The following is a 22,119-nucleotide window of genomic DNA, read 5'->3' as shown; positions in this document are numbered from 1 at the left end:
AATAACTGAGCTAATTTATCAAAAAGAATAACCAATCTTTATTTATCTTTAAGTTTTGGACGCCGATGCTTGCCAAAGCTTTGCTGGAGAGGGCTTCCAAGTATTTCACTTTAGTTATATCCGATTTCTAAAGTTTACTTTGCCAAATTTGATTAATAAACCGTCTTTTTTGTTAGTCTTTGAATAGAAACCAAAGCTATTTCAAACTACGCGCCTTGATTATTTAAAATTCTGTGTATTTTTTTGTGGTATTATAAGCTTTTTGCACACATTTTTGGGGGAACGCATCGATGGCACCTGGTAACACCGCACAAACACTAAATTAAAGATTTTATTTAGAATTGGCCCAATTCCCCAAGATTTCTTAGTTGCAAATCCTCCAAAATGGAATGGTATGTGGGCACAGAGTGGGAGGACAAGAGCCGTGGACTATCCAAGAAAGTACTGGACGTCCAGTTTACCGAAATGGAAAAGCCTACGACCGTCAGCACGGTGGAGTTCAGTGTCAAAAAGAAGTGCGCCAATTTGGGAGGACGACCCAGCAAGTACTTAAGCAGCGATGAGTCCTCGAAGTATCCACAACAACACATCCTGGAAATGGGCACCAGTTTCACTGCAGTGGACTGTTACGTGGAGCTACTGCTGCAGCAATTTGTTCTCGGCGAAACAGCAGCTTGCAGCATTAAGACCAAAACCGGAGATACGATCGAGTTTGAGCTGAAGCTGGAGGGGATTGTGAAGAACACGCAGGTGGAGAAGCTGGACGCTGCTGAGATATACGAGGTGGCACTGCGCCTTAAAGAGAAGCGGCGTGGCCACCTACAAAACGTTCCCAAGATTTTCCTTTGATTACTTTGTGCGGGCCGCAAAGCTGCTGATCACCTACAAACCCTTTAACCAACTGACCAAGAAAGCGAATGGCATCAACGGTCAGGAGGTGGAGACGCTCTTCATCCAGATACAGACCAACATGGCGGCCTGCCTGCTGCAACAGAAGCGCTACGAGCACGTCATCTATCACACGCAGTTCGTGGAGCCGGAGGAGAGTCCCAGCGAGAAAAGCATCTACCGTCGGGCCCTGGCCTACTACCACCTGAAAGAGTTCGCCAAGGCGCAGGCCACTATCGAACGGTTACCCAACTACGAGGAAAAGCGAGAGTTCAGCAAGCTACGCGACAACATCGCGGCCAGCTGGAAGGATAGTAACGCCCATTACAAGGAGGTGGTGCAGCGCATGTTCAGCTAGTTTCCATTCATAACAATTCAATGTCAGGCTTACCAATGGTCTTTATAAAATAGCTTATGTTTAATGTACTACTTTGATTTCCTACTCTTTTTGTGGTCGAACTTGGCCCTCTTGTTTTTGGGATCGAACTTGGCCCTTCTGTTCTTGGGGTCAAACTTGTCCTTCTTATTTTTATGGTCGAACTTCTTGTCTTTGCGGTCAAACTTGTCCTTGCGATCAAACTTGTCCTTGCGATCGAACTTGTCCTTGCGATCAAACTTATCCTTGCGTTTAACCTTTTTATCCTTGGTATCCAGCTTTGGCCGTTTGTTCTTGTATTTCATGCCGCCGGTCAGGTTGGGACGTTTGCGAGAAGATTTTTCTTCCATTTTGAAGAGTTCTGCAATGGGATCCTTTAATTTTTGTTCTAATGTAGAACCATGTGCCTACTCACCTTCATCTGGATCCTCGCCCACCTCCTCTTTGTAGTACTCCGCATCGTCCTCGGGATCGCTGTCGTTGCGTCCCTCCGCTTCCCGTTTGGCAGCCCATTTTTCATCCTTCTTAATTTTCAGATTACGAGCCCGATTCTCGGCCTGTTCCTTCTTACGCTGCTCCTTCTGCTTCCGCTTCTTTTCCACGAGCTTTCTCGTGGTTTCCTTTTCTTCCTCTGTCTTGACCACATGATCGTGATACAGAACTTCACCGGTTAAGAGGCCTTCTTCTATTTTGATGAGCTGCAGTGTTAGGCGTGGTCCGATCTCGTGAAGCTTGATTGAACTCTTATTGTCCTCTAGGTTGCCCTTGCTCTTGAGCGTTTGCGCGAGGACCACATGTGACTGCTCGTCATCCTCGGCCTCCGATTCGGATGCATAACCATCTCTGGAAACGATTTAGGTAAATCAATGGATGGAATAGGCATACTAGGACAACTCCTTACTTTGTCACGAAATCCACCACTTCGTTGCATTTGCCCAGATTGGGTACTGTGCCCTTGACGATTTTCTGAACCGCTCGTTTTAATCCCACGGGCACCACCTGCACGGAGTAGTGTCGCATCTCGACCAGTTTCGTTTCCGGATTGTACGAGAACAGGACACAGCGACGAATGGTACCTATATTTACCTGGGCCAGGTTGATGGAGGGAAACATGTTTTGGAACGTGGTGGCCATCAGCTTGAGGTGCTTTCCATCGCCACTGAAGTTGTTCATGATGACCAGGGGAGCGTGCTTAAAGTGGTCGTTATCGATCATCTGCTTTCTGCTCAATGAGATCACATCTCTGGCCAGGGTGAATTGGTGGACCTGCGTTTGGATAACTCATGTATTGCGAAATGGGTTTAACTAAGCAAACGAACCTTGAAAGTCAGGGAGGGACCGCGCGGCAGGCGGACCACTTTAAAGGACAGCTGCGTGGAGGCCTTGTTGAAGATGCCCATGTGCGAGACGTGAAAGAAGCTGCTTAGGCTGACAAAGTCCTTGATGCGGTTCATCCGCTTCTCTCGCAGATTGCTGGCCGTGAAGGGCTCCATGATGCGTCGGAAGTCCAGAGTGAGGTCCGTAATGTAAGGACAGGTGAGGCCGCGGTGGATGACAAAGGAGTGCGGCGCCTCCACAATCTCACTGGGCTCGCTGGCCTTGAAGGCCGCCGTACGCGTCTTTGGATGCACTTTCTTTTTGCCGCCCATGTTTTGATGTTTCTTTCTCCACTTTCCTGCCGCACGTGTTAGGTCAGTGTGTCAGCATGCGCGGAAAATACCGAGCGCGAGGCGGCTTCCACCGTCTGGTCACTCTATTTCCATTTAAATTGGTTTCCCTCCAATTCAAAACATCTTTCAACTTCCTTTTATTTAAATTATATTTATTTAATCACACTTAACATAGCAAACACAAATGATGTTATTTCGTTTCATTTATGCATTTAAAGTTTTACAACTGTTCTTGTTTGATTTCTCTTTATCAGCTAGTTTTAGACAAATTTTCTTTTACGTAGTGGCCAATTGTTGAAAATGTAGGAGTGAAAACTAAAGAAAATTCGCAAAATTGCTTGCGCCGAGCTGCAGTGTTGCGAAAATGAATTGCATCATAATCGAATATTTCCGGTTGTTTGTTGTTGTTGTTTTTTTTTCGAAAAATTACAACTATATATTTATGTTGCGAAAAATTAATAATATTAATATTTTTAATATTAGCATATATGTATATTTATATAAATTATAGTTCTACAGCTTAAACTGAATTTGGAGTGTTTAGTTTTGCTTGCTTTCTTTCCACGGCGATCGATTTATGCGATATTCTTTAAATCTGTATATATAAAACTTCAGTTTAAACCGCAGTTAACTACAGCCGGATGTTGTTTTCGATTCTGTTACTGCTGGTGTTGGTGGTGGTGTTGATTTGATTTATCAATTTATGCACATATGACAAACTGTGATTCAAAAACACAAAAACATCTTATGCCCTCCATCAGATATTCGCTGCTTCTGATCTTGTAGTTGTTGCTGCTGCTGTTGTTGTTGTTGTTGTTGTAGTTGTAATTTTTGTTGCTTCTGTTTATGTTGCTGTTCTGGCGGTTGCGGGGGATAGCGAAAGTTGCTTGGGGCGGTCACTGACAGCACTGCTTGCGTACGTCGGCGGTAACAGTCGGCTTTACGTCGATGGGCTCCACATTCGACGGACGAATGACATCGCCTTCCGGCGGATCTCTGATCTGTTTCTGCGACACAATGCGATAGATCTCTGCAAAACAAGAATAATACTCCATTAGTCACTCTTGAATTACAATACTTTTTTAAATTTTAATGTAAAAATGTATCATTGGCATTGCTCTTTTTTGATTTCAACGAATTGTGTTGAACTTGGAAACCGTTTTTTGAATAACTATGAAATGTTTTTGTTTATAATCACTTAATTTTGATGTTTATAACAATAAGTTATTTTTTTAGTTCTAATAAAGAGCTTATCATTTACATTTTCTCTATTACATTTCCAGTTAAAATTAATCACTTTTTTTCTATTAAATTTTAATGTTGAAAGAAAGGTTTAAGCTTTATGTGCATGACTACATTCATAAACATTTTTTTAAAACAATAATGCAATGACTAACGATAACCTTGAATATTCGTACTATGTTTATAAGGAAGGGAAGCAATTATATCTTTTTGAATGAAATTTTAATTTTAATACATTCATACATTCATTGGTAGTTTTATTTTTAACGAGAAAATTTCAAACTATAACTCTATTAGATAAATTCATTAAACAAAAATTAAATATAACTAATATATGGCTTATCAATTAAATTTGGATAATATCTACAGTAAGCTGGATATTTTCCAGATGAATCACTCACCTGTGAGTATGTTCTGGAATGCCGTTTCAACGTTCGTCGAGTCTAGGGCCGAGGTTTCTATGAAACTCAAGCCGTTGCGCTCGGCAAACAGTTTCGCCTCGTCCGTGGGCACGGATCGCAGATGCCGCAAGTCGGACTTGTTGCCCACCAGCATGATGACGATGTTCTGGTCCGCGTGGTCGCGCAGCTCCCGCAGCCACCGCTCCACGTTCTCGTAGGTCAGATGCTTGGCAATGTCATAAACGAGCAGGGCTCCCACGGCACCGCGATAGTAGGCAGAGGTGATGGCGCGATAACGCTCCTGGCCGGCCGTATCCCAGATTTGCGCTTTAATTGTTTTCCCATCGACCTGCATTGGGTGGGCAAATGGGACGAAACAAAGGAAACCGCATTAGAATAGTGACAGTAATTGGCAATTTCGCCAAGTTATCCTTCCGGCGGTTTCGCTTAGAAAATCGATGGTCAAACTGGGCATAGTGATGTCAGCACTTAGGTACAAATTAGAGCCCTGCAGGGCTATACCAAATGGGACATTTGGGTTCTCAAACCGAATTTTAATTTCAGGTGTTAGGTTTAACACTATTTAACCAACTTAATCCAAATATTTTTATTCGTTTTGGTTATTGGACAGTCACAAGTTTAAATCGTTTACATGCTAGTATAATTAGCAAAATAACAATGGCCCTTAATGGCCCAATTACTCAAAAACTTATTTTAAAAATCAAACATAGGTGATAATAACACTATTTGCCATTTAATCATACAACTTTTAAATTCAATTCCTTTGCTGTTTTTTAATTAAAGCAATATTTATGACACCATTTTGGTGTAAGTGGCAACTATGATGTCAACATCTACCTGGCCCCCCGCAGGACAACCTCATAAATTATGCAAGAAAACCAATTGGCAATCCTTTATTTAGTGAAATTCCCAGACACTTACTGAAATTGAACGTAAGTTTTCCCCCATTTTCTGATAGATGCCACCACTACGCGCCCCCCTGCAAATGGCACACGCACGTTCTCCCGTGACCCACTCAGGGGGCGGGGGTTTGGTGTGGTGATTCCAAATCTCCCACTCCACCCCCTACTTTTCCGCCACGTACTCACCTCTATGCTGCGCGTTGCAAACTCAACGCCAATCGTCGACTTGGACTCCAAATTGAATTCATTGCGCGTGAAACGTGAGAGCAAGTTACTTTTACCAACACCCGAGTCACCGATAAGGACAACTGCAAAGGATTAGAGAGCATTAGTAACGTTGGTATTGGATAATCGAAAAGACCAGAAGTTGCATAATATATGTGGGTGTGTGTTCTGGTCCGTGTTTTGTGTTTTACGGCCGGACAGGATAGTGGTTTGTCGAGCTAGGCTAGGTCATGTCCTCCATTCGCTGCTGGCGCGGCGCCCCAAGGTCAGCATGTTCATAAAACCACTATGCTCGTGGGATTTCAGTCCATAGCCAATAGAAACAAATGTTTTATGATTGAGGGAGTTCGTGTTATTGTACTTCATTGCCGATAGAGCAAATATTTCAAGAACTATTAAGGGGATTGTTCGAGCATGATGTGTAAGCTAAGACTCTTATAAAATAATTAATATTAGTGATTTGCAATTTAAAACCTAGTTTTTTTTTATATAATTCAATTATAGAAATTATGATCTACAAAATCTTGTAAAATACAAAACTTTAATAATCTGGAAGATCTTTTATTTGTTCTTTGCTTTTGTAAAACTCAAAATATCCTTGATCTATTATTACAAATTCTTCTGTTTTACCTTTGTTTTTTTATAGAAATAAAAGCGAAATATATTTAATTTAATACTAGATTTTTTTTGCTTGCTAGAATTTATTAAGTTTACATTAGCCCATATCTTCTGCATTTTAAGTGTACACATGCTAGATAGTTTTAATTTTTGACACCCTTTTCGGACATTGTTGATTCAGCATGTTTGCCAAGCCATTCGGAAAACAATAACAAAAACTCATCAAACACCTTTTTGCTCTACCAATCTCTCTATAGCTCCAGAGAAAAAAAATTGTTGCTCAAATTAAACTAAAATGCGCCGGTCAAATAAAGATATTCAATTTATCATTATCATTTGTATAAAAATGAATATATAAAAATAAATATTAGAAATTAAAATAGAGAGTAGAACCCAAACTCTTTACCGATAAGGTAATTATAACAGATTAATTAAAAATTTAGGTATCGAAAAAAAAAGATGTACATTATTTGTTACCCTTATTAAAAAACTGGTATGTGATCATCAAATTAAGAAAAACATATACATTTTTTTTCTGTGTGGACAGCTGAGAGCAGCCTGGTTACAGTTATCAGCGAGAGCGCTGAGTCACTCCGTTTGCTACTCTCTATCTCTGTAGTTTCTAACGATCTTCAAGAGAAATTACTTAGTAAAGCGGATGTGACGAGAAATTAAAAGGGGAGTAATTGACTGTTATTACTTACTAGAGGAATGGATCGAGCAACCCAAATACAGCCCACTTTGGTTATGTGATTATGTGCTTATCGCCGAGTGGAATTCTTCAACAGTTATTGGCAGGTTTCGTGAGTCATACATTGTTAATATCGTTATGAGCGAAATGTGAGGCCTAATCATGCATATCGCACATTGACGCATTCATGTCGTCTTTTTTGTACTTTTTTGGATACTTGACCCAAAAACGACGCGAGATAAGGGTTTAAGTATTTGACAAAAGATGGGCTAGTACAATATTATTAATAATGACATTCAACAGTTAATCAGCAGTGATTTAAGTTTTTTAAGCGCAATTTAAATTTATGGCGCAGTAGCAAACAAAGAAGCAAAGAGAACTGATGACCCCTTGAGCATTAATAGAAAAGATTCTTTGTACAGTGGAAAACGTATAGCTACTTCTCTACTTTGCTCCACTGTGCTCCAAACAAATGAGAGCGGGAGAGTTGCTCTCTCACTAAAGGAAGTTACAAAAATCCAATGCAAAAGCCAGCTGTACAGAAATCATAATACCCACTCTCTCGCCGTAGTTTACTGGAAATCTAATCAATTTGGGAATTTGAGTGGGTGGCTAAGCAATGAAAAAACTACTTTTAAAAACCGATTAAAAATATGATTTGCCTTTGCTTTTGTATGCAACGTGGCGAGAGCAGCGGTAACGTAATGACAAAACAGACAGTTAACGGCAAAGTACGCGTACTTCAAAACGGAAGAGAGATAGAGAGAGGTCCAACAAGAGAGCGGGAGAGTTCATAAAGGGCATCCAACTGCAGCAGCAACAACAACAACAACAATAAACTCGGGGGGCGTACTTCTTTGACTTATTTTGGGAATTAATCACACACACACACACAAACACGGACACATGAACTTTGGGCTCTTTGAGTGCACTTTTTGTTATTCTCCAATTAGTTTCAATTAGTACAATTGAGCGAGGAGCAAGCCTGGAAATGTTGCTCCTCCTGTTCCACCCCCTTCCACGATCTTCGGCTTCGACCACCGGCTAGTGTCATGTTTATAATTACCTTTGAACAGATAATCGTACTCGTCTTCTCTTGCACCCATTTTCCTGAATTTGTTTTGCTAACGCTCTCGGGATTGGATATCCTTGGCTAATCCAGTTCCGTCCTTTTCTATATGCGGGTGCTAAACGAAATCCAATAATCTGCGCGCCGCCGATTTCTTTAATGCGTTTTGTCGTAGGCTCTCACACACTTTACACTTTTATTTGTAGTTGTAGTTGTAAAGAAAAAGAAAAATGTATATCAGTATTTTGGTGTTCAAATCGTTTTGGTAGTATGCTCAGCAAGGCTGAAATCTTTAGGCAGAAACTGTCCGGTAACTGGCGCAGTGTTAATTTGACAATTGCAGATGCTTTTAGCGCATTTATTTTTAATTTTCTCTTACACGAAACTTAGTCACTCCCAATATTCATTGAAGTGAAGTTGGCTGCGGCTTGTAGAACTGGAACAAAAATCGATATATTCGATACTATCGATGTTTTCAGAATCGATTATTTGTCGTAAGCATTACGTAATGGTATTTACGTTCCGTCATGCGTCAGGGCTGCCAGCTCGATGCACAAAAGTATAACTTTAGCGCGAAAAAAACAAAAGCTAATAAATAACTAAGCAAGTTCTTTAAGAACAAAAAATTAAATTTTTTTGTAATATTTATACATTGGGTAGTCAATAAAAGTCTGGAATGTTTTTCGACATTTAAAAGTACCTTGTTTGACTTGAAGTAGCAACTACATTGGCCTTGACCACTAAATTAAAAAGCAGTTCATTTAAAAAAATATTTAAATTAATTTAAGCTTCTACAATTTTCTTTTGATTAAAGGAACAAAACAATCCTTTCTTATTACAGAAAATAGTTTAATAAAATCTGTTTTGCCAAATTCACCCGATGAAATAAAACTCTCTTTTACTTTGAGTATAAAAAATAAAATTGTGTTTTGCTTTTAATATAAAATACTTGTATAAAACAATAAATTAAGTATAATGTGCAGGTAATACTTGCGTTGATCTCTAATGTTATTAATATACTTTGTTCTTATTGCACTTAAATGCGGGCGCGCTGTAAGGCCATGGCTGGATAAATGAGTAGGAGCCCGCCGGCTATATAGGTGATCCTTGAGCCCACGCACCAAAAGGCTATGGGCATTCGTAAGATTAGAGTGGGTAGAATCATAAAGCAACATCGACGCTTACCAATGCAGCCCACAACGGGACCAAGAGCACGAGCCAGAGCTCCCAGGGAGCGGAATATGCCCAATACTGAACCTTTCTGATCATCGTTGCCATACTTGGATACGAGTGTGGTCAGGCAGGTGACCGCGAAGGCGGTGGAGATTGCAAATAGGGTCATGCCGGCGTAGAGCAGACGACTGCCCTCAGCTAGGCCAACTAATACGAAGGCCGGCACAATCAGGTACAGACTAAAGATGGCATAACCCTTGATCTTGGCCTCGGGCAGTCGACGAACCACTGAACCCTGCAGCAAAGTCATTATGACTCCTGCAAAATATGACAATAAATTAATTGAGACTTATAAAATATCAGAGTATTTCCATACCAGTCGTCAAAAACATCTTGGCCTGATCCATCGAAGTGTAACCAAATTTATGGTACATCAAAAAGGTGACGGTGAACTCCAGACCGGAATACAAAAAGAGGTACAAGAAGTATATCAGGCCTATGGATCGCAATGCCTCGACATCTTTCTTGGGAACATTTTTAATAGCAGCAAATCTGGTAATACGAAAATTATGTTGAAATATGATTGAACAATCCAGGCATAATCGTAGATAACTGGACACTTTTCCCTGTAACTACTTTTAATCAGAAGCATTACGAGCCTCAGCCAACTGATACGTTTATCAAATAAACGTGCTTGACTACCCGGTACGATAAGGTCCATCAAACTAGTCAGGCAAGTCCGGTTCGCACAATTTCGATCTTATCTCCCTACAGTTGCGCGACGACATGCTAATTAAAACAATGAATTACCTAAATATGGCAGAAAAGTTGAGCAACTGTAGGCCATATGACAGCGCAGAGGAGATCTCCTTAACTCGCTTTTCCTGTAAAAAATTTAAACAATAAAATATAGGTTGTGGATAATTACCGAAAACAAACCTTGGGCAAAGTTTCGCGTAGGCAACAGCCTAGCACCAGAAGATCACCGATCGCCAGACCAAAAGCCAGCAGAGAGGGCAGCACAAACCAGGCGCCTCCACTTTTATCCGAGAATATGGCGAACAGAGCTCCAATCATGGGACCCACAATAAATCCCAGCGAGAAGGCCACGCCCACCAAGGCCATGCCTCGTCCGCGGGTCTTGACACTGGATACATCCGTGATTACGGACATGCACAGCGATATGTTGCCCTTGCTGATGCCTCCCACAAAGCGGGCTAAAACGAACAGGGCAAAGTTGCTGGAGCAGGCCCAGATCAGATAGGATAGCGCAATGCCGGACTGGGGATGGAAAAATATATGAAATTCACACAATACATAAAATGTAAACACATTAATATATATTTCTCTAACGTTAATTGTCCCGGGAAATTAAACTTTTCAATGATTTAAAGCTTTAATTTAAAATAAATAAAAACAAATGCATTGACTTATGAAATTTTGAATCTAATCAATATAGGGACATAGTATAGATTAAACCAGCTAAAACTATGATTACCTACCGCACAAACCAGTAGGACAGGTTTCCGGCCATAATAATCCGAAAGCCCTCCGACAATTGGACTTGCCACGAACTGCAGGAAGCTGAACATAGAGCCGAGGAAGCCTCCAAATAGCACCGATATATAACGCTCCGGAGCACCGAGGAGCTGCTGGAACCAACGCACCCGATCCGTGAGAACGGCATAAAGCCCGGAACTATCATTCTGGCGGTAATACTCCAAGAGCGACGGCAGTAGCGGCAAAATAATGGTGAAGGCCAGCAAATCGAAAAGTAATGATACGAAGATTATGTATATCATGGGGTCACTTTTCTCCGGGTTTCCGTTCTTGGATGGTGACTTTTCTAGCTTATTGTTATTATTGTGGCTTTTGGCTATCTGGTTATCCGTCTCCGTCTCCACTGTAGGTGCTCCATTGTGGCGACTCCGTACGGCGGCCATTGCTGCTGATTTTGGGTGTTAGTTGCTGCCGTGATTGCGTGCGTGTACGGGTATTACTGCAGCATAACTGTATCAATGGAACTACAACTTCCTCGACAACTTTTTCCTCAAGAAGCGGAGTGCTCCAAAAACCGCCAGACAAAGTGAAAGTTGAAAAAGCAACAGCTGATGGCAGGAGGTCTGCAACGGTCAGACATCATTCAAACTTGTTGCTTGATCGTGCAATATGATACATATGGTATATTTAATGAATGTAACGGATATGTAAAGGTTGAACTTGGATCACAAATCAAAAATTTTATTTGAAAAATTGCTCCAAAACATTTATTGAAATATCTCAAATTAAAACATTTTTGCGAGTGGGGATTATCAAGTTATCTTGCCTTCAACAATTTGTGCAAAGATAGAGGGCCAATCGAGTAAATTTGGGCCAAGATTTAAAAACATTTTGTCTGCTAGCTGGGCGCCAACTCAAGGACAGGATTCAAGCGCAGTTCCAGTTCCTAAGCAAAGATTGCGGCAATTCGCTTTTAAGTTTTTAAGTTTTTTTATTTATGGGCATCTGGAAAAAGTCATAATAAGGATCAAAAATTCATCTCAAAATTACATAAAATTGCCTCAATTTAAAAAATTTATGATATTGCCTCTGGTTTATTAACCATGTCACCCTTTAGATCACTCAGTATTCGCATCACTGTCAAAAGTGATGTGACAGCGGCCAAGGCTGCGAGGGTCACACTGTTTGTAGATGCAAAATAATGACGCTGACATACATCACATCGAATCGGACCTATGATGGATAATAATGTAGAGCAATCAGCAAAGACCCAAACAGCAGATTCCACAGCAGCAACATTCGCAGCCGTATCAGCTGCAGGAGCCCCAGAATCCGGAGCAAGTGTCGCGGGTCCAACGCCCGGCGCAAACCCTTCGACCTTTTGGAAAAACAGCGGGCGACGGGTGCCCGGACGGCCCAGTCCCAAGCGGGAGCTCGAAAAGTCCGCGGGAGTTGGGGTAGCGGTCGGACGAGGCGCTGCCCCCGGTACTGGCATGGTGTCCACCTTCACCGAGTACCAGAAGTCGGTTAGCGATGCCTGGGACATGGGCGACGACGAGTTCTGCATCATCAGCAGCACGGAGGCGGCTGCTGCGGCGGCAGCTGGAGCCGGCGGTGGTAATGGTTATACCACAAGGACTCCTTTTCAACTCTGTTAACACTACCGCTTTTATCCTCCGCAGATGGCACTCGCTTTTCGCGGCAAGTGTCCCAGACGGTGGCGCTCAATGTCATCGAGACGCACTCGCGGAGCAACCAGAACCATAACGCATCTCAGCCTGCCAGCGAATGTGGCGCGGACTCCATCCAGGCCAGCAGGAGCTCGGCGGACGACAGCAAAGAAGACCGCAGATCGCTGCCGGACAGCAACGAGAATAGGTAAGCGGTGCCAACGCATTTGGGAAGTCAAAAAGAAAGTTGAACCCAGCGCCTTCAGTTGTGCAAACAAGCCAGGGGTGGAGCGGGTGGTAAGCTGTGGGTGGGTTACTCAGTGATATAATAATTCGCTTATTGGGAAGTTTAGAGGAGTGTTATTCTTCTTTTAAAAACATAGTTTATATGAGAAATTTTAACAATATTTTATAATTATAGTTCAGCAAGCCAGATGGGAAAACAATTTTTAAGTAAAATCTGTTAAGGCCCGTTCTCTAAACTAAAATTTTGGTGTTTAAAATCAGCATTTATTTTAAAATTTAAGAAAACAGTCCGAAAAGTGTAAGTGTAAATGTAAGGAGTCTCTAGTAGATATAATTGGTTCTAATTTTTATTTGTTTTACATTATTATTAATGATGATTGGTTTCAAATTGTTGTGGTTTAGGCAAAGAAGATCTTATTGTCAAAGCTGCGAGTTTCACTGTTACCAACAAAAATTAACATTAATATTAGGAGTTGAGAATAATTTCATTGCCTCGAAGGACAGTTTAAACGATCAGGCATTAATCTTAAAGCTTAATGCCCTCTAAAGTAAATCACTTGTGTTATTTAACATTTAAGGTGTTTCCAGCTTTTAAGTGAATTTCCCCATGTTTTAACAAGTGTTAATCGCTTTGCTTGGGAGCCGCTCCTGAAGCATTTGACTTCCTTAACTGATAGCCACTCCCCAGCCCTTCCCTCAGAGATATGTCAGCAGACGCAGAACGAAGACCGCAAGCAAGCAAGACCCGTTCGGTTAGTAATCAAGGTTGCATTTTCAGATCGCGAATGAGGAATTACCCGGGAAGACCCCAACTGCAGAAGATTAGCTCGAACTGCCAGGACAGCGAGTACGAGACGAAAATTGAGAAGTTTCAGGTGGTGCTAGACTCTCCACAACTGGATTTGGTGGCTCTCAAGCAGATCAGTTGGTCAGGCGTACCGCGGAAGGTAAGAATTACACGATTAATCCATGTACATATCTAATACAACCCCAACATAGATGCGCGCAGTCAGTTGGAGACTCCTTTCGAAATATCTGCCTCCTTCGAGCGAGAGGCGGATGGCGGTGCTGGAAAGCAAACGGCAGGGATATCAGGACCTCAGACACAACTACTTCCGGGTCGATAGCCAGGATGAAACGCAGCAGGACACGTACCGCCAGATCCACATTGACGTGCCACGCATGAATCCTCAGATACCACTCTTCCAGCAACAGCTCGTCCAGGAGATGTTCGAGCGTATACTGTTCATCTGGGCCATTCGCCATCCTGCCTCCGGCTACGTGCAGGGCATCAACGACCTGGTCACACCCTTCTTCATTGTTTTTCTGCAGGAGGCTCTGACGCCTAACACGGATCTAGAGAAATACGACATGTCAACGCTGCCCGAGGAGACGCGCAACATCATTGAGGCAGACTCGTTTTGGTGCCTCTCCAAGTTTCTCGACTGCATCCAGGATAACTACATCTTTGCCCAGCTGGGCATACAGGAGAAGGTTAACCAACTCAAGGATCTGATACAACGCATTGACGGTGAGTGGGACTATTTTACTTTTGTCAATAGATATACATCTCATCAAGATAAGCTTAAATTGAAAGTGATCAAGAATAGATAGAGATACTTTTTTGGGTTTGAGATAAGATAACTGGGATAATCTCCCAATGCTTAAGTCTTGAGAAAATAAAAGTTTAAAGGTAAAACTTGTTCTCTCTGATGATCTCGTCATAAGGAGAATTACAGCTGCACATTTAGATGGTACATTTTAATTGTATATTTATTTATTTAATTGTTTATATTTGCACATGCTGTTTGGTGCAAATATGTTTTTGTTGAAAAATTATCTTTTAATTTCACATTAAAGTATTCAATAATATTTGCATTGGTATTGGTATGTTGCAATTTAATATACTAAAAATATTATGAATGCAATAGTTCGGCACTGATAGGAATAATTACCAGATAGTAGGGGACATTAATTCCATGATTACCCTTTAATCTATAATTGCCGAATAATACAAATTATATTTAATTCGCATTTTCAGTGAATCTACACCGTCATCTACAGGCGCATGGGGTCGATTACTTGCAATTCTCATTTCGCTGGATGAACAATCTGCTGACACGCGAACTGCCGCTGCACTGCACCATTCGGCTGTGGGACACATATCTGGCGGAGTCGGACGGTTTCGCCCTGTTCCACTTGTACGTGTGCGCGGCATTTCTTTTACATTGGAAGGAGCAGCTGATGCAACAGAACGATTTCCAGGTAAGTCTATGATAAAATTTGCTCAAGCGTCTACTGATCAATGATAATTCCCGCCGACAGGGTCTCATGTTGTTGCTACAAAATCTGCCAACGCACAACTGGTCCGATCGCCAAATCAACGTTCTGCTAGCTGAGGCGTTCCGCCTAAAGTTCACGTATGCGGATGCGCCGAAGCATCTGGAGACAAAGAGTTGACAAAAGCAACGCAAACAACGCATATACGTAACTTAGAAGTTAGTTTATTACGATTTGCGGAATATACCTACACAATACACGTACGCTACATACATCTAATAATTATATACAATTTGTTATTTAGCCGTTCCTCTCCATTTGTTTTCTTTTTGTATCGTTTTCGTTTTGCATTTATCAACAATCTGTACGTAGGCAACCACAAAAGTTCTGCGCTTTTTGTACATACGAATCAAAATTCAAAATACAATTTTACACGTTCAACGGGTCGAGCAGTTTCAATTGAAATTTGTCTTTTATAAAAACAAATCGAATCAAAAGTAAATGAGAACTAAATACTTTTATCATGTGAAATTCAATTTAGCCTAAATAATAACGATGAAAAGCTATAAAGTGAAGGATTATACAATTAGAATTAGAGTTTGAAAAATCATTCATTCCAGCAGATTATTAAATGTTGGAATAATAATAATTATTTGCTCAAAGCTCTAACTAACCAACAGCTTTTGTATCCTAGCTCTGTCTATCGGCGATGTGCTTCAGCTGTTTTAGCACCGTTTCCAGCAACTTTTTCTTGTCGTTTTTTCTCACCAGCGAGAAAATTGGCTTCTTATCCGCCTCGCGGATCTTCTCTAGTATCACAATGATGGACTGCGGTTGCACCAGATGGTAGCGGTTCTCCTGCTTGCCATAGTCGTGGAAATACGTGCTCCACTCCTCCAGGATGAGCAGGTCCAGCAGTTGTCGGTTACGCAGAAAGTACTTGCTCAGCTCCCCTTCCTTCAGACCAGGAACTGGTTCCGAAGCCGCAAAGAACTCGCACTGCATCAGATCAAGGTTTATTTGTGTAAGCGCCCCGGTGGAAATCTGTTTCACATCCTCGTCATACATGATTGAGTAGATCTTCTCCGCAATGTGCTCAAAGGTGCGTCGGCAAGCCGCCTGGGCGATGTGGGGCAGCTTGAAGGCGAAGTTGTCGAAGGTGCTCTTTAGGTATGAGATCATGTCCGTAATATAGGCGGAGGCAATGCCCGGCGGCTCCACGAGCAGCCAGTCATAAGCGCTTAGCTCGAAGAACTCGTCGATCTTGGAACAGATGCGCAACCCCACCTGCTTTTCCGCATCCTGCCGGGCCACATGGAACATGGCCGATGGTGTCTGTGACACACTCCTCTCCGTGTTGGTCATGTGACAGACAAACTCGTCCAAAAACGGGCCAGCCTTCTCCAAGTACTGCGTGTCGATAATGATTTGAATGAGCTGAGACAGCGTAATACTCGGCTGGCGAAACACCACCGAAAGGCAGCCGCTGAAGCTCCTTGTGAGCAGCAGGTTTGCCGCCTTGCGTACCATGGCAGCCACCTCGTTGGGAGAAAGGGTCAACTCCTCGGCGAACTTCATGCAGGCGTACATGAACTCCTTGGCCTGGTGATAGACCTCGGGCACCATGCGCGAAAAGGGGAACTTCTTGGGAAACGGAGCGTTCTCCAGCTGGTCCGAGTGAAACGGAAACCGCTCTATAATGCCTTCGTACTCCTCTACGTTCTGCACAACCATAGGCAGGAACTGCTCCTTATCGAGGATTTCCCGGAAAACATGTACCCAGCGTTGCAATAAAACCTGTCAACAAAAACCGAGTGTTAGTTTGTGATTCGAAAAAGAATAATAAAGTCTACTTTAATGAATATTTATAACGTCTAGCACTCACCTCATTATAATGATCCCGCATGTTGTGCAGCAATTCCCAGAGAATGCTGACTGTGTATCCGTAGCACTTGAAAGTGTTGATAGACAGCATAATCAGGTTCTTGATGCGCAGCAGAATATTGGGATCGGTGCAGGATGAAGAACTCATGCTGATCTCGTTGACAAACTTGGTCAGTGAGGTCGACCACAGATCCTCCAGATAACTGTTGGTCACAACATCACCCGCCGTGTTCTTCACGTGATCCTCTACCACAAAGAAGCCAACGATGGCGCAAATATAGGTCTTGTATGCCTCCAAATTGTCGTGCATATTGGGCGGCGGCTGAAGCACCAGTTTGGCCTGATCCCGACGTTGCTGGCGGTAGTCCTTTTCAAAGTACTCGCGCTGCCCCAGCACCATGTAGATGTGTAGGCAGCGGTAGATGGGCGAGAAGTCTATAAGGTCCTGGGCGCTGACATTGGCGCCATCATCATCTCCTCCGTTAACCTGTTGCACGTGCTCGGCAATGATGGCGTTGATGTCCCGTTTTTGGAGCTGCTTGGTGTGCGTAATGGCCAGTTCGCCGATGCGTGGCGAGAACTTTCTGATGTTCTCCAGAAACTCCCGAAAATCCAAAGCTGAGGAGCGACGAATGTTCTCTTTGATGATAGGTATCTGTATCTGCATCTGAGTGGCAAAGCGGTAGTTATGTGTCTTTAACCGCGTCAAATGCTCCGTCTCCAAGGTTTCCAGAGTCCTCAGCGCCTGGTAGTATTGCTTATTCTTGGCCTGCTGCGTGAACTTTATGTAGCACTCCAAAGCAGGCAGACAGGACTTAAGTGCCTCAATGGCGCTGGCCAAGTTGGATTCTATTTGGCGGGCCCGCACCAAATCATTACCCTGCTGGATCAGGGAGGCACTAATTTCGCGGAGTGAGGTGTCTAACTTATGCACCTCGGTGTTCAGTTGCTTCGCTTGGCTGCGTACATCCAGCAGCTCCTTGATGGAGTCAATAAAACCCTGGTAGTACAGGTTGCATATCCGCTCGATCTCCTTGTCATGACTGCGAATTCGCTGCTCCAGCTGCTCCCCAATCTGCTTAGTGTTGTTTCCTGCCAGGAGAAAATTAAATGGGCGTAAACAAAGTTTAGGTAAGGCTGAAAACGCCATTTACCTTCTAGAATCGAACGGAATGTGGGTCCCCAGTAGTCATCCACCGCTTCTATGTCTTGCACAGTCACCTTTGACATCTTATACCCTCTTTTAATGTACTTTTCTACCAATTTTACTGAATGAATAACAAACTCGTATTCCCCGATAGGCAGTGTTGGTAATAGCCTAGGGCACAGTGTTACCGCGTAAAAGTTAGGTTCAACAACAACAACTTTTTCAAATATACCAGGAACGTACCAGAAAGTATACAAATTGATACAGAATTAAAAAAGAGAAAACCATAGATGCATTCGTTTATATTTTTAATCATTGTAATTGGGCATAATTTTTTTGTATTTTTGTTGAATATAAGTCGATTAGGAAATGTTCTATATATATTTGAATTGCAATTACCGGTTCGACATAAAGTAGACTCCCGCGCACGGTCACTCTGAATGCAAAACAATTTTTTTTGGCATGATAAGAGGCTGCAATCAAACGATTTCATTATTCTGTGTTAAAATTGCAAGCTTCAAAACTATGCCATAGAAGCAATCACCAGATAGACAGTCAGTGTGGAATCAACAAGATGCAAAAGCAAGAGGAGGTGCTGTCGCGCCTGCGGCCGATACTCGACATATTTTTGCGCGAGAACTTTTCCACGACCAACAATGTTTACTTTGAGAAGCTCCTCACGCACTTGCAGGCCAAGGGTAAATTGCCAAATCGAAGTGGGTGCTATCTTCTTATCCGCGATCTACTTGTATTTTACCGCAGAGAACGCCTTTGTGCTGCAGGCCCCATTTGTGGTGGATTGGGTTGATAGGTGCATCACTGCGGTGACAGAGGACTTCAACAAGATCCACCCGAAGGTGGTATCCTTCATGCTGAATCTGACCAGCTATCTGGCGCACAACGAGTGGATGATTGTGCGCCTGAGGGAGCTCGATATAGTGAACAGGTAAGTGGCATAAGTATAAGAAATACCGGGCTAATCCGTACTTCCCTTTAGAGCTGTTAAACTGCTGCGGGGGGAACATAACTTCAGTCCATCGGTAAAGCTGGGTGGGATTCGACTGATGAAGGCCGTCACCGAATACAGCATGGGTCTGGCCTTTCTGCGTATGCACCGCATCTGGACGTTGCTCATCCAGTATTCCAACAACGATCACACCCTGTATGTGGTGCGAGAGGCCCGACAGGTACTCTACAATATGCTGTACAAGTCCTGCGACAAGCTGCACGACAAGGCTGTAACGCTGGAGATACTTAGCGAGATCATGAAGCCGCTTCACGACAATCTGTACAAAAACAGCAACGGCGAAGAGCGCATACACATCAAGGTGGATGACAATGAATTGCTGCACAAGATCTCGGCCACGCTGGACCTGCTCTCATACATCCTGCAGCAGACACTGGTGCTTGAAGAGCGCACCAGTCTGATTGCCCTTCTCAAGGAGTATCATGATTTCGAGATTACCATTTGGAAGTTGATTGATATGACCCACAACCCGTACTTTATTGAGAAAATCTTTACCACGCTGAGCAGCTACAACTTCGCCCTGCTGATGCACGAAAAGCTTTTAAATCCTGACGCCACCGAGCCCCCGGAGGAGTTCACAGAGTTCGGGCTGTCGTTCTTTAATCTCATGAAATTCTTCATTACCCGTAAAGACGGTATGAGCTTTGTGAAACTGGCAGAGCTAAATCACGTGCTGTGGAAGAAACTGGGAGCTCGGGCGCCCAAGGAGATCGTTATCCAACAAGAGCGCGTGACGTTCGAAAACCAGCTAATCTGCTTTCATATGCTGCCGCTGCTCTTCTCTATGAAGTATGCTCAGAAGCTCGCCGACGAGGAGAACAAGGTGGAACTCTTCGACGCCTATGTCGTCAAGTTGCTGGAGCTCACTTGCGAGCAGACCCTCCGTCTCTGCTACACCATGCGGGATAACTTCTTTACGGCGGACGGCATGACGGCGGATCTGGTAACGGCCGGGCTAGCCAACAAATGCATACACAGCCTGCTGGCTCTGGAGAATGTGCTCGACCGGGAACAAGCTGTTACTGTGTGCCAGGCTCTGCTCTACGTGCTGCGCGAAGCGGTGGCTTTGAGTGTCATTACGAACAACTCAATGGATGACTGCCACAGCGTTAGCAGCGCGGGGAGCTCATACCTTGAAATGTATCCGCAGGGCACAGAGAAGGTCGTAAACGATCCCCAGGTGCTGCACTCTGTAATGGTGGGTTTGCGCACCCTAATCGAACGCTTCAAGATCACATGGAAGGAGTCAGTGGAGACCATTGGTCTGGTGAACTGCCTGGCCTTTGTACTGGAGAACACAAACATGGACGCCAGGGTGAGTCCTTAATGGCCTTTGTTAAATAATTAATATTTCAATATGTCGTTAAATGAGTTTAAAATTTTCTTTTTTACATGCAATTAACCATGATTAAAGATAAACCTTTACAAAACAGTTATCATTACATTTTTAGTAATCCAAGAAATATTTTTGCTAGCTAATATTTAAGTTTGGACTTATTTACAGTGTACTGTCCAGGCACTTAAGCTCGTCCAGCTGGCTGTGGAGCACTTCCTTTCTCCAAACATGGCTCTGTTGGTGGACAACCTTCAGGGCTCTGCTTTAGTTTGCCTGGGTCCCATCATTGTCAAACGGATGCACGACACGATGTGGGAGGTGCGTGACACAACGCTGGAACTCACCACTTCTATAGCTTCTATCTCCCGCGTCAGTAAGCATGTTATTATTATTATTGCGTGATGCCGATCTTTTATGATCCCTTGATTTCCTTCAGAGTTTCCCGCCTTTCAACGTTTTTTGATCGACGCAAAGATACCCCCGATAGTCTATGAAATGGCCAAGAATGATTCGGAAGTCTATGTGCGAGCCTCCGCCTTTAAATGTCTTTCGCAAATGGTTTCTATTAATCTGTTGTGGGAAAATAGTTTTAGCCAACTCGATCTTGTGGTGAGCAAACCGTTTTATATGCCTTACCCTTCCTGCATGGCTAAACCTTATTTATATCTGTACAGGATCATCTTATGTATGTGATGTATCGGGAGACCGATGATATTGTGCGTGCCGAGGCCATAATCACGCTGATGAGGATCTACGAGCACCGCAAAATCCCAGCCAAGTACAAGAACACGCTCTTCTCAACCCTAAACTATTGTGTGGTCGGGGATCATCACTCGGAGGTAAAGATGAATGCGCTAAATTTCTGGCGGCGGGAGTTTTACCGACAGTTTAGCAACCAGGGCATGATCGATGGCTCTTTTCCCTCGGTCACATTTTCCAAGGAGCAGAAAAAGATTGTCACGCTGACAGAGAAAGAGATCCAGACTAGCATTGCCAAAGTATTCGGAGAGGTCCAACAGTACGGATATTTTGGCATCCTACTCAAGAGCCTTCGGGAGGAGACTTCAATGGAGGTGTTGGAGTTTCTCATTATGGGTGTTAAGGTAATGAAAGAAAAGTTCGAGCGCTACAAAGGAATCATGGATGAGATTGAAATGAGATCGCCTATCTCGCACTGTGAAGACTCAACGTTCTGTTTTCCGACCGAACCGCAGCCATCTGCGATTCCCCAGCATACACCGGTAAATCCCGGAGAAGCGGACGAGATTATTGAGTCCATACTGAACTCGCAGGATGCCCAGCTTCTGGAGAAGGCGTTTGAGACCCAGATGCATATAAACGAGGAGGTGGAAATGACGGAGAAGCGGCACATCGATGAGTTTTACTACAAGCAGTTTGCGATGCCGTTGCGACCGTTCTTCGAGGAGCTTAAGACCATTGACCTCGACCAATTGGTCAAGCAGCACCAGGAGTGGTTCGAGTGCAAGGAGAACTTCACCTCCCTGCTGGATGATATCCTCGGTGCGTTGAAACGAGACGATGAGAACATGATTTCGGATTGTTATTAATCCTGGGCTAAGCCGATTGCAAGTCTTAACCGTTTTGAGAATTAAGTTAAAAGAGTTTTTCGCTTAAAAAGAAAAAATATTTTTGATAACTATGTAATTGTCACACACGAAATGAGATTTTATTCCACCGTCATAGACAAACAATAAAGAAAATGTAAAAACAGCAAGCAGGTAACCGCAATCGG

The 22,119-nt window shown here is 43.1% G+C and overlaps 7 protein-coding genes across 7 annotated transcripts; 3 read left to right on the top strand and 4 right to left on the bottom strand.

Moving 5' to 3' along the window:
* The first annotated feature begins 287 nt into the window (after positions 1–287).
* On the top strand, positions 288–1,314 carry LOC108038527 (peptidyl-prolyl cis-trans isomerase CPR6). Its single transcript, XM_017115354.2, is given in 2 exon segments — positions 288–804; positions 806–1,314. Coding segments are annotated over 2 exon segments (861 nt in total). The 5' UTR covers positions 288–384; the 3' UTR covers positions 1,247–1,314.
* LOC108038525 (protein Peter pan) lies at positions 1,270–2,962 on the bottom strand. The gene is made up of 4 exons (XM_017115353.2): positions 2,584–2,962; positions 2,166–2,530; positions 1,680–2,107; positions 1,270–1,625 (listed from the first exon to the last, which is right to left on the bottom strand). The coding sequence occupies exons 1-4, from the start codon at positions 2,911–2,913 to the stop codon at positions 1,315–1,317; spliced, it is 1,434 nt and encodes a 477-aa protein (XP_016970842.1). The 5' UTR covers positions 2,914–2,962; the 3' UTR covers positions 1,270–1,314.
* A 103-nt stretch (positions 2,963–3,065) lies between these two features.
* LOC108038517 (ras-related protein Rab-11A) lies at positions 3,066–8,583 on the bottom strand. Its single transcript, XM_017115342.2, has 5 exons — positions 8,483–8,583; positions 8,101–8,296; positions 5,687–5,808; positions 4,578–4,926; positions 3,066–3,964 (listed from the first exon to the last, which is right to left on the bottom strand). The coding sequence occupies exons 2-5, from the start codon at positions 8,138–8,140 to the stop codon at positions 3,831–3,833; spliced, it is 645 nt and encodes a 214-aa protein (XP_016970831.1). The 5' UTR covers positions 8,141–8,296; positions 8,483–8,583; the 3' UTR covers positions 3,066–3,830.
* A 416-nt stretch (positions 8,584–8,999) lies between these two features.
* On the bottom strand, positions 9,000–11,370 carry LOC108038530 (major facilitator superfamily domain-containing protein 10). The gene is made up of 6 exons (XM_017115358.2): positions 10,779–11,370; positions 10,216–10,557; positions 10,087–10,160; positions 9,653–9,828; positions 9,289–9,594; positions 9,000–9,231 (listed from the first exon to the last, which is right to left on the bottom strand). The coding sequence occupies exons 1-6, from the start codon at positions 11,217–11,219 to the stop codon at positions 9,140–9,142; spliced, it is 1,431 nt and encodes a 476-aa protein (XP_016970847.1). The 5' UTR covers positions 11,220–11,370; the 3' UTR covers positions 9,000–9,139.
* Positions 11,371–11,947: 577 nt separating this feature from the next.
* On the top strand, positions 11,948–15,282 carry LOC108038514 (TBC1 domain family member 22B). The gene is made up of 6 exons (XM_017115337.2): positions 11,948–12,393; positions 12,459–12,654; positions 13,471–13,639; positions 13,692–14,223; positions 14,734–14,957; positions 15,018–15,282. Exons 1-6 carry the CDS (start codon positions 12,012–12,014, stop codon positions 15,150–15,152), a joined length of 1,638 nt encoding a protein of 545 aa, XP_016970826.2. The 5' UTR covers positions 11,948–12,011; the 3' UTR covers positions 15,153–15,282.
* On the bottom strand, positions 15,177–18,183 carry LOC108038513 (exocyst complex component 6). Its single transcript, XM_017115336.2, has 3 exons — positions 18,011–18,183; positions 16,858–17,948; positions 15,177–16,769 (listed from the first exon to the last, which is right to left on the bottom strand). The coding sequence occupies exons 1-3, from the start codon at positions 18,084–18,086 to the stop codon at positions 15,663–15,665; spliced, it is 2,274 nt and encodes a 757-aa protein (XP_016970825.1). The 5' UTR covers positions 18,087–18,183; the 3' UTR covers positions 15,177–15,662.
* Positions 18,184–18,440: 257 nt separating this feature from the next.
* LOC108038519 lies at positions 18,441–22,108 on the top strand. Its single transcript, XM_017115345.2, has 6 exons — positions 18,441–18,701; positions 18,766–18,949; positions 19,001–20,345; positions 20,535–20,739; positions 20,803–20,975; positions 21,041–22,108. Exons 1-6 carry the CDS (start codon positions 18,578–18,580, stop codon positions 21,932–21,934), a joined length of 2,925 nt encoding a protein of 974 aa, XP_016970834.1. The 5' UTR covers positions 18,441–18,577; the 3' UTR covers positions 21,935–22,108.
* The last annotated feature ends 11 nt before the right edge of the window (positions 22,109–22,119 follow it).

The sequence above is a fragment of the Drosophila rhopaloa genome, unplaced genomic scaffold (assembly GCF_018152115.1).
Source record: "Drosophila rhopaloa isolate 14029-0021.01 unplaced genomic scaffold, ASM1815211v1 contig_167, whole genome shotgun sequence".
Classification (NCBI taxonomy): Eukaryota; Metazoa; Arthropoda; class Insecta; order Diptera; family Drosophilidae; genus Drosophila; species Drosophila rhopaloa.
This window is presented reverse-complemented; position numbering and strand designations above follow the sequence as displayed.

What these genes read in the sequence shown, in the direction of transcription:
- LOC108038525 (XM_017115353.2), bottom strand. Translation starts at nt 2,913, where the DNA reads ATGGGCGGCAAAAAGAAAGTGCATCCAAAGACGCGTACGGCGGCCTTC. An exon ending in GTGGTGGATTTCGTGACAAA is followed by an intron (nt 2,108 to 2,165) that starts GTAAGGAGTTGT and finishes AATCGTTTCCAG; the next exon opens with AGATGGTTATGCATCCGAAT. An exon ending in GGGCGAGGATCCAGATGAAG is followed by an intron (nt 1,626 to 1,679) that starts GTGAGTAGGCAC and finishes ATCCCATTGCAG; the next exon opens with AACTCTTCAAAATGGAAGAA.
- LOC108038517 (XM_017115342.2), bottom strand. Translation starts at nt 8,140, where the DNA reads ATGGGTGCAAGAGAAGACGAGTACGATTATCTGTTCAAAG. An exon ending in GTACGATTATCTGTTCAAAG is followed by an intron (nt 5,809 to 8,100) that starts GTAATTATAAAC and finishes AATCCTTTGCAG; the next exon opens with TTGTCCTTATCGGTGACTCG. An exon ending in TTGCAACGCGCAGCATAGAG is followed by an intron (nt 4,927 to 5,686) that starts GTGAGTACGTGG and finishes CACCCAATGCAG; the next exon opens with GTCGATGGGAAAACAATTAA.
- LOC108038514 (XM_017115337.2), top strand. Translation starts at nt 12,012, where the DNA reads ATGATGGATAATAATGTAGAGCAATCAGCAAAGACCCAAACAGCAGAT. An exon ending in GGTCAGGCGTACCGCGGAAG is followed by an intron (nt 13,640 to 13,691) that starts GTAAGAATTACA and finishes ACCCCAACATAG; the next exon opens with ATGCGCGCAGTCAGTTGGAG. An exon ending in TGCAACAGAACGATTTCCAG is followed by an intron (nt 14,958 to 15,017) that starts GTAAGTCTATGA and finishes TCCCGCCGACAG; the next exon opens with GGTCTCATGTTGTTGCTACA.
- LOC108038530 (XM_017115358.2), bottom strand. Translation starts at nt 11,219, where the DNA reads ATGGCCGCCGTACGGAGTCGCCACAATGGAGCACCTACAGTGGAGACG. An exon ending in CTGTCCTACTGGTTTGTGCG is followed by an intron (nt 10,558 to 10,778) that starts GTAGGTAATCAT and finishes TTCCATCCCCAG; the next exon opens with TCCGGCATTGCGCTATCCTA. An exon ending in TACGCGAAACTTTGCCCAAG is followed by an intron (nt 10,161 to 10,215) that starts GTTTGTTTTCGG and finishes AATTTTTTACAG; the next exon opens with GAAAAGCGAGTTAAGGAGAT.
- LOC108038519 (XM_017115345.2), top strand. Translation starts at nt 18,578, where the DNA reads ATGCAAAAGCAAGAGGAGGTGCTGTCGCGCCTGCGGCCGATACTCGAC. An exon ending in ACACAAACATGGACGCCAGG is followed by an intron (nt 20,346 to 20,534) that starts GTGAGTCCTTAA and finishes ACTTATTTACAG; the next exon opens with TGTACTGTCCAGGCACTTAA. An exon ending in TTAGCCAACTCGATCTTGTG is followed by an intron (nt 20,976 to 21,040) that starts GTGAGCAAACCG and finishes ATATCTGTACAG; the next exon opens with GATCATCTTATGTATGTGAT.
- LOC108038513 (XM_017115336.2), bottom strand. Translation starts at nt 18,086, where the DNA reads ATGTCAAAGGTGACTGTGCAAGACATAGAAGCGGTGGATGACTACTGG. An exon ending in ATTCCGTTCGATTCTAGAAG is followed by an intron (nt 17,949 to 18,010) that starts GTAAATGGCGTT and finishes TTCTCCTGGCAG; the next exon opens with GAAACAACACTAAGCAGATT. An exon ending in TGCGGGATCATTATAATGAG is followed by an intron (nt 16,770 to 16,857) that starts GTGAGTGCTAGA and finishes TTTTGTTGACAG; the next exon opens with GTTTTATTGCAACGCTGGGT.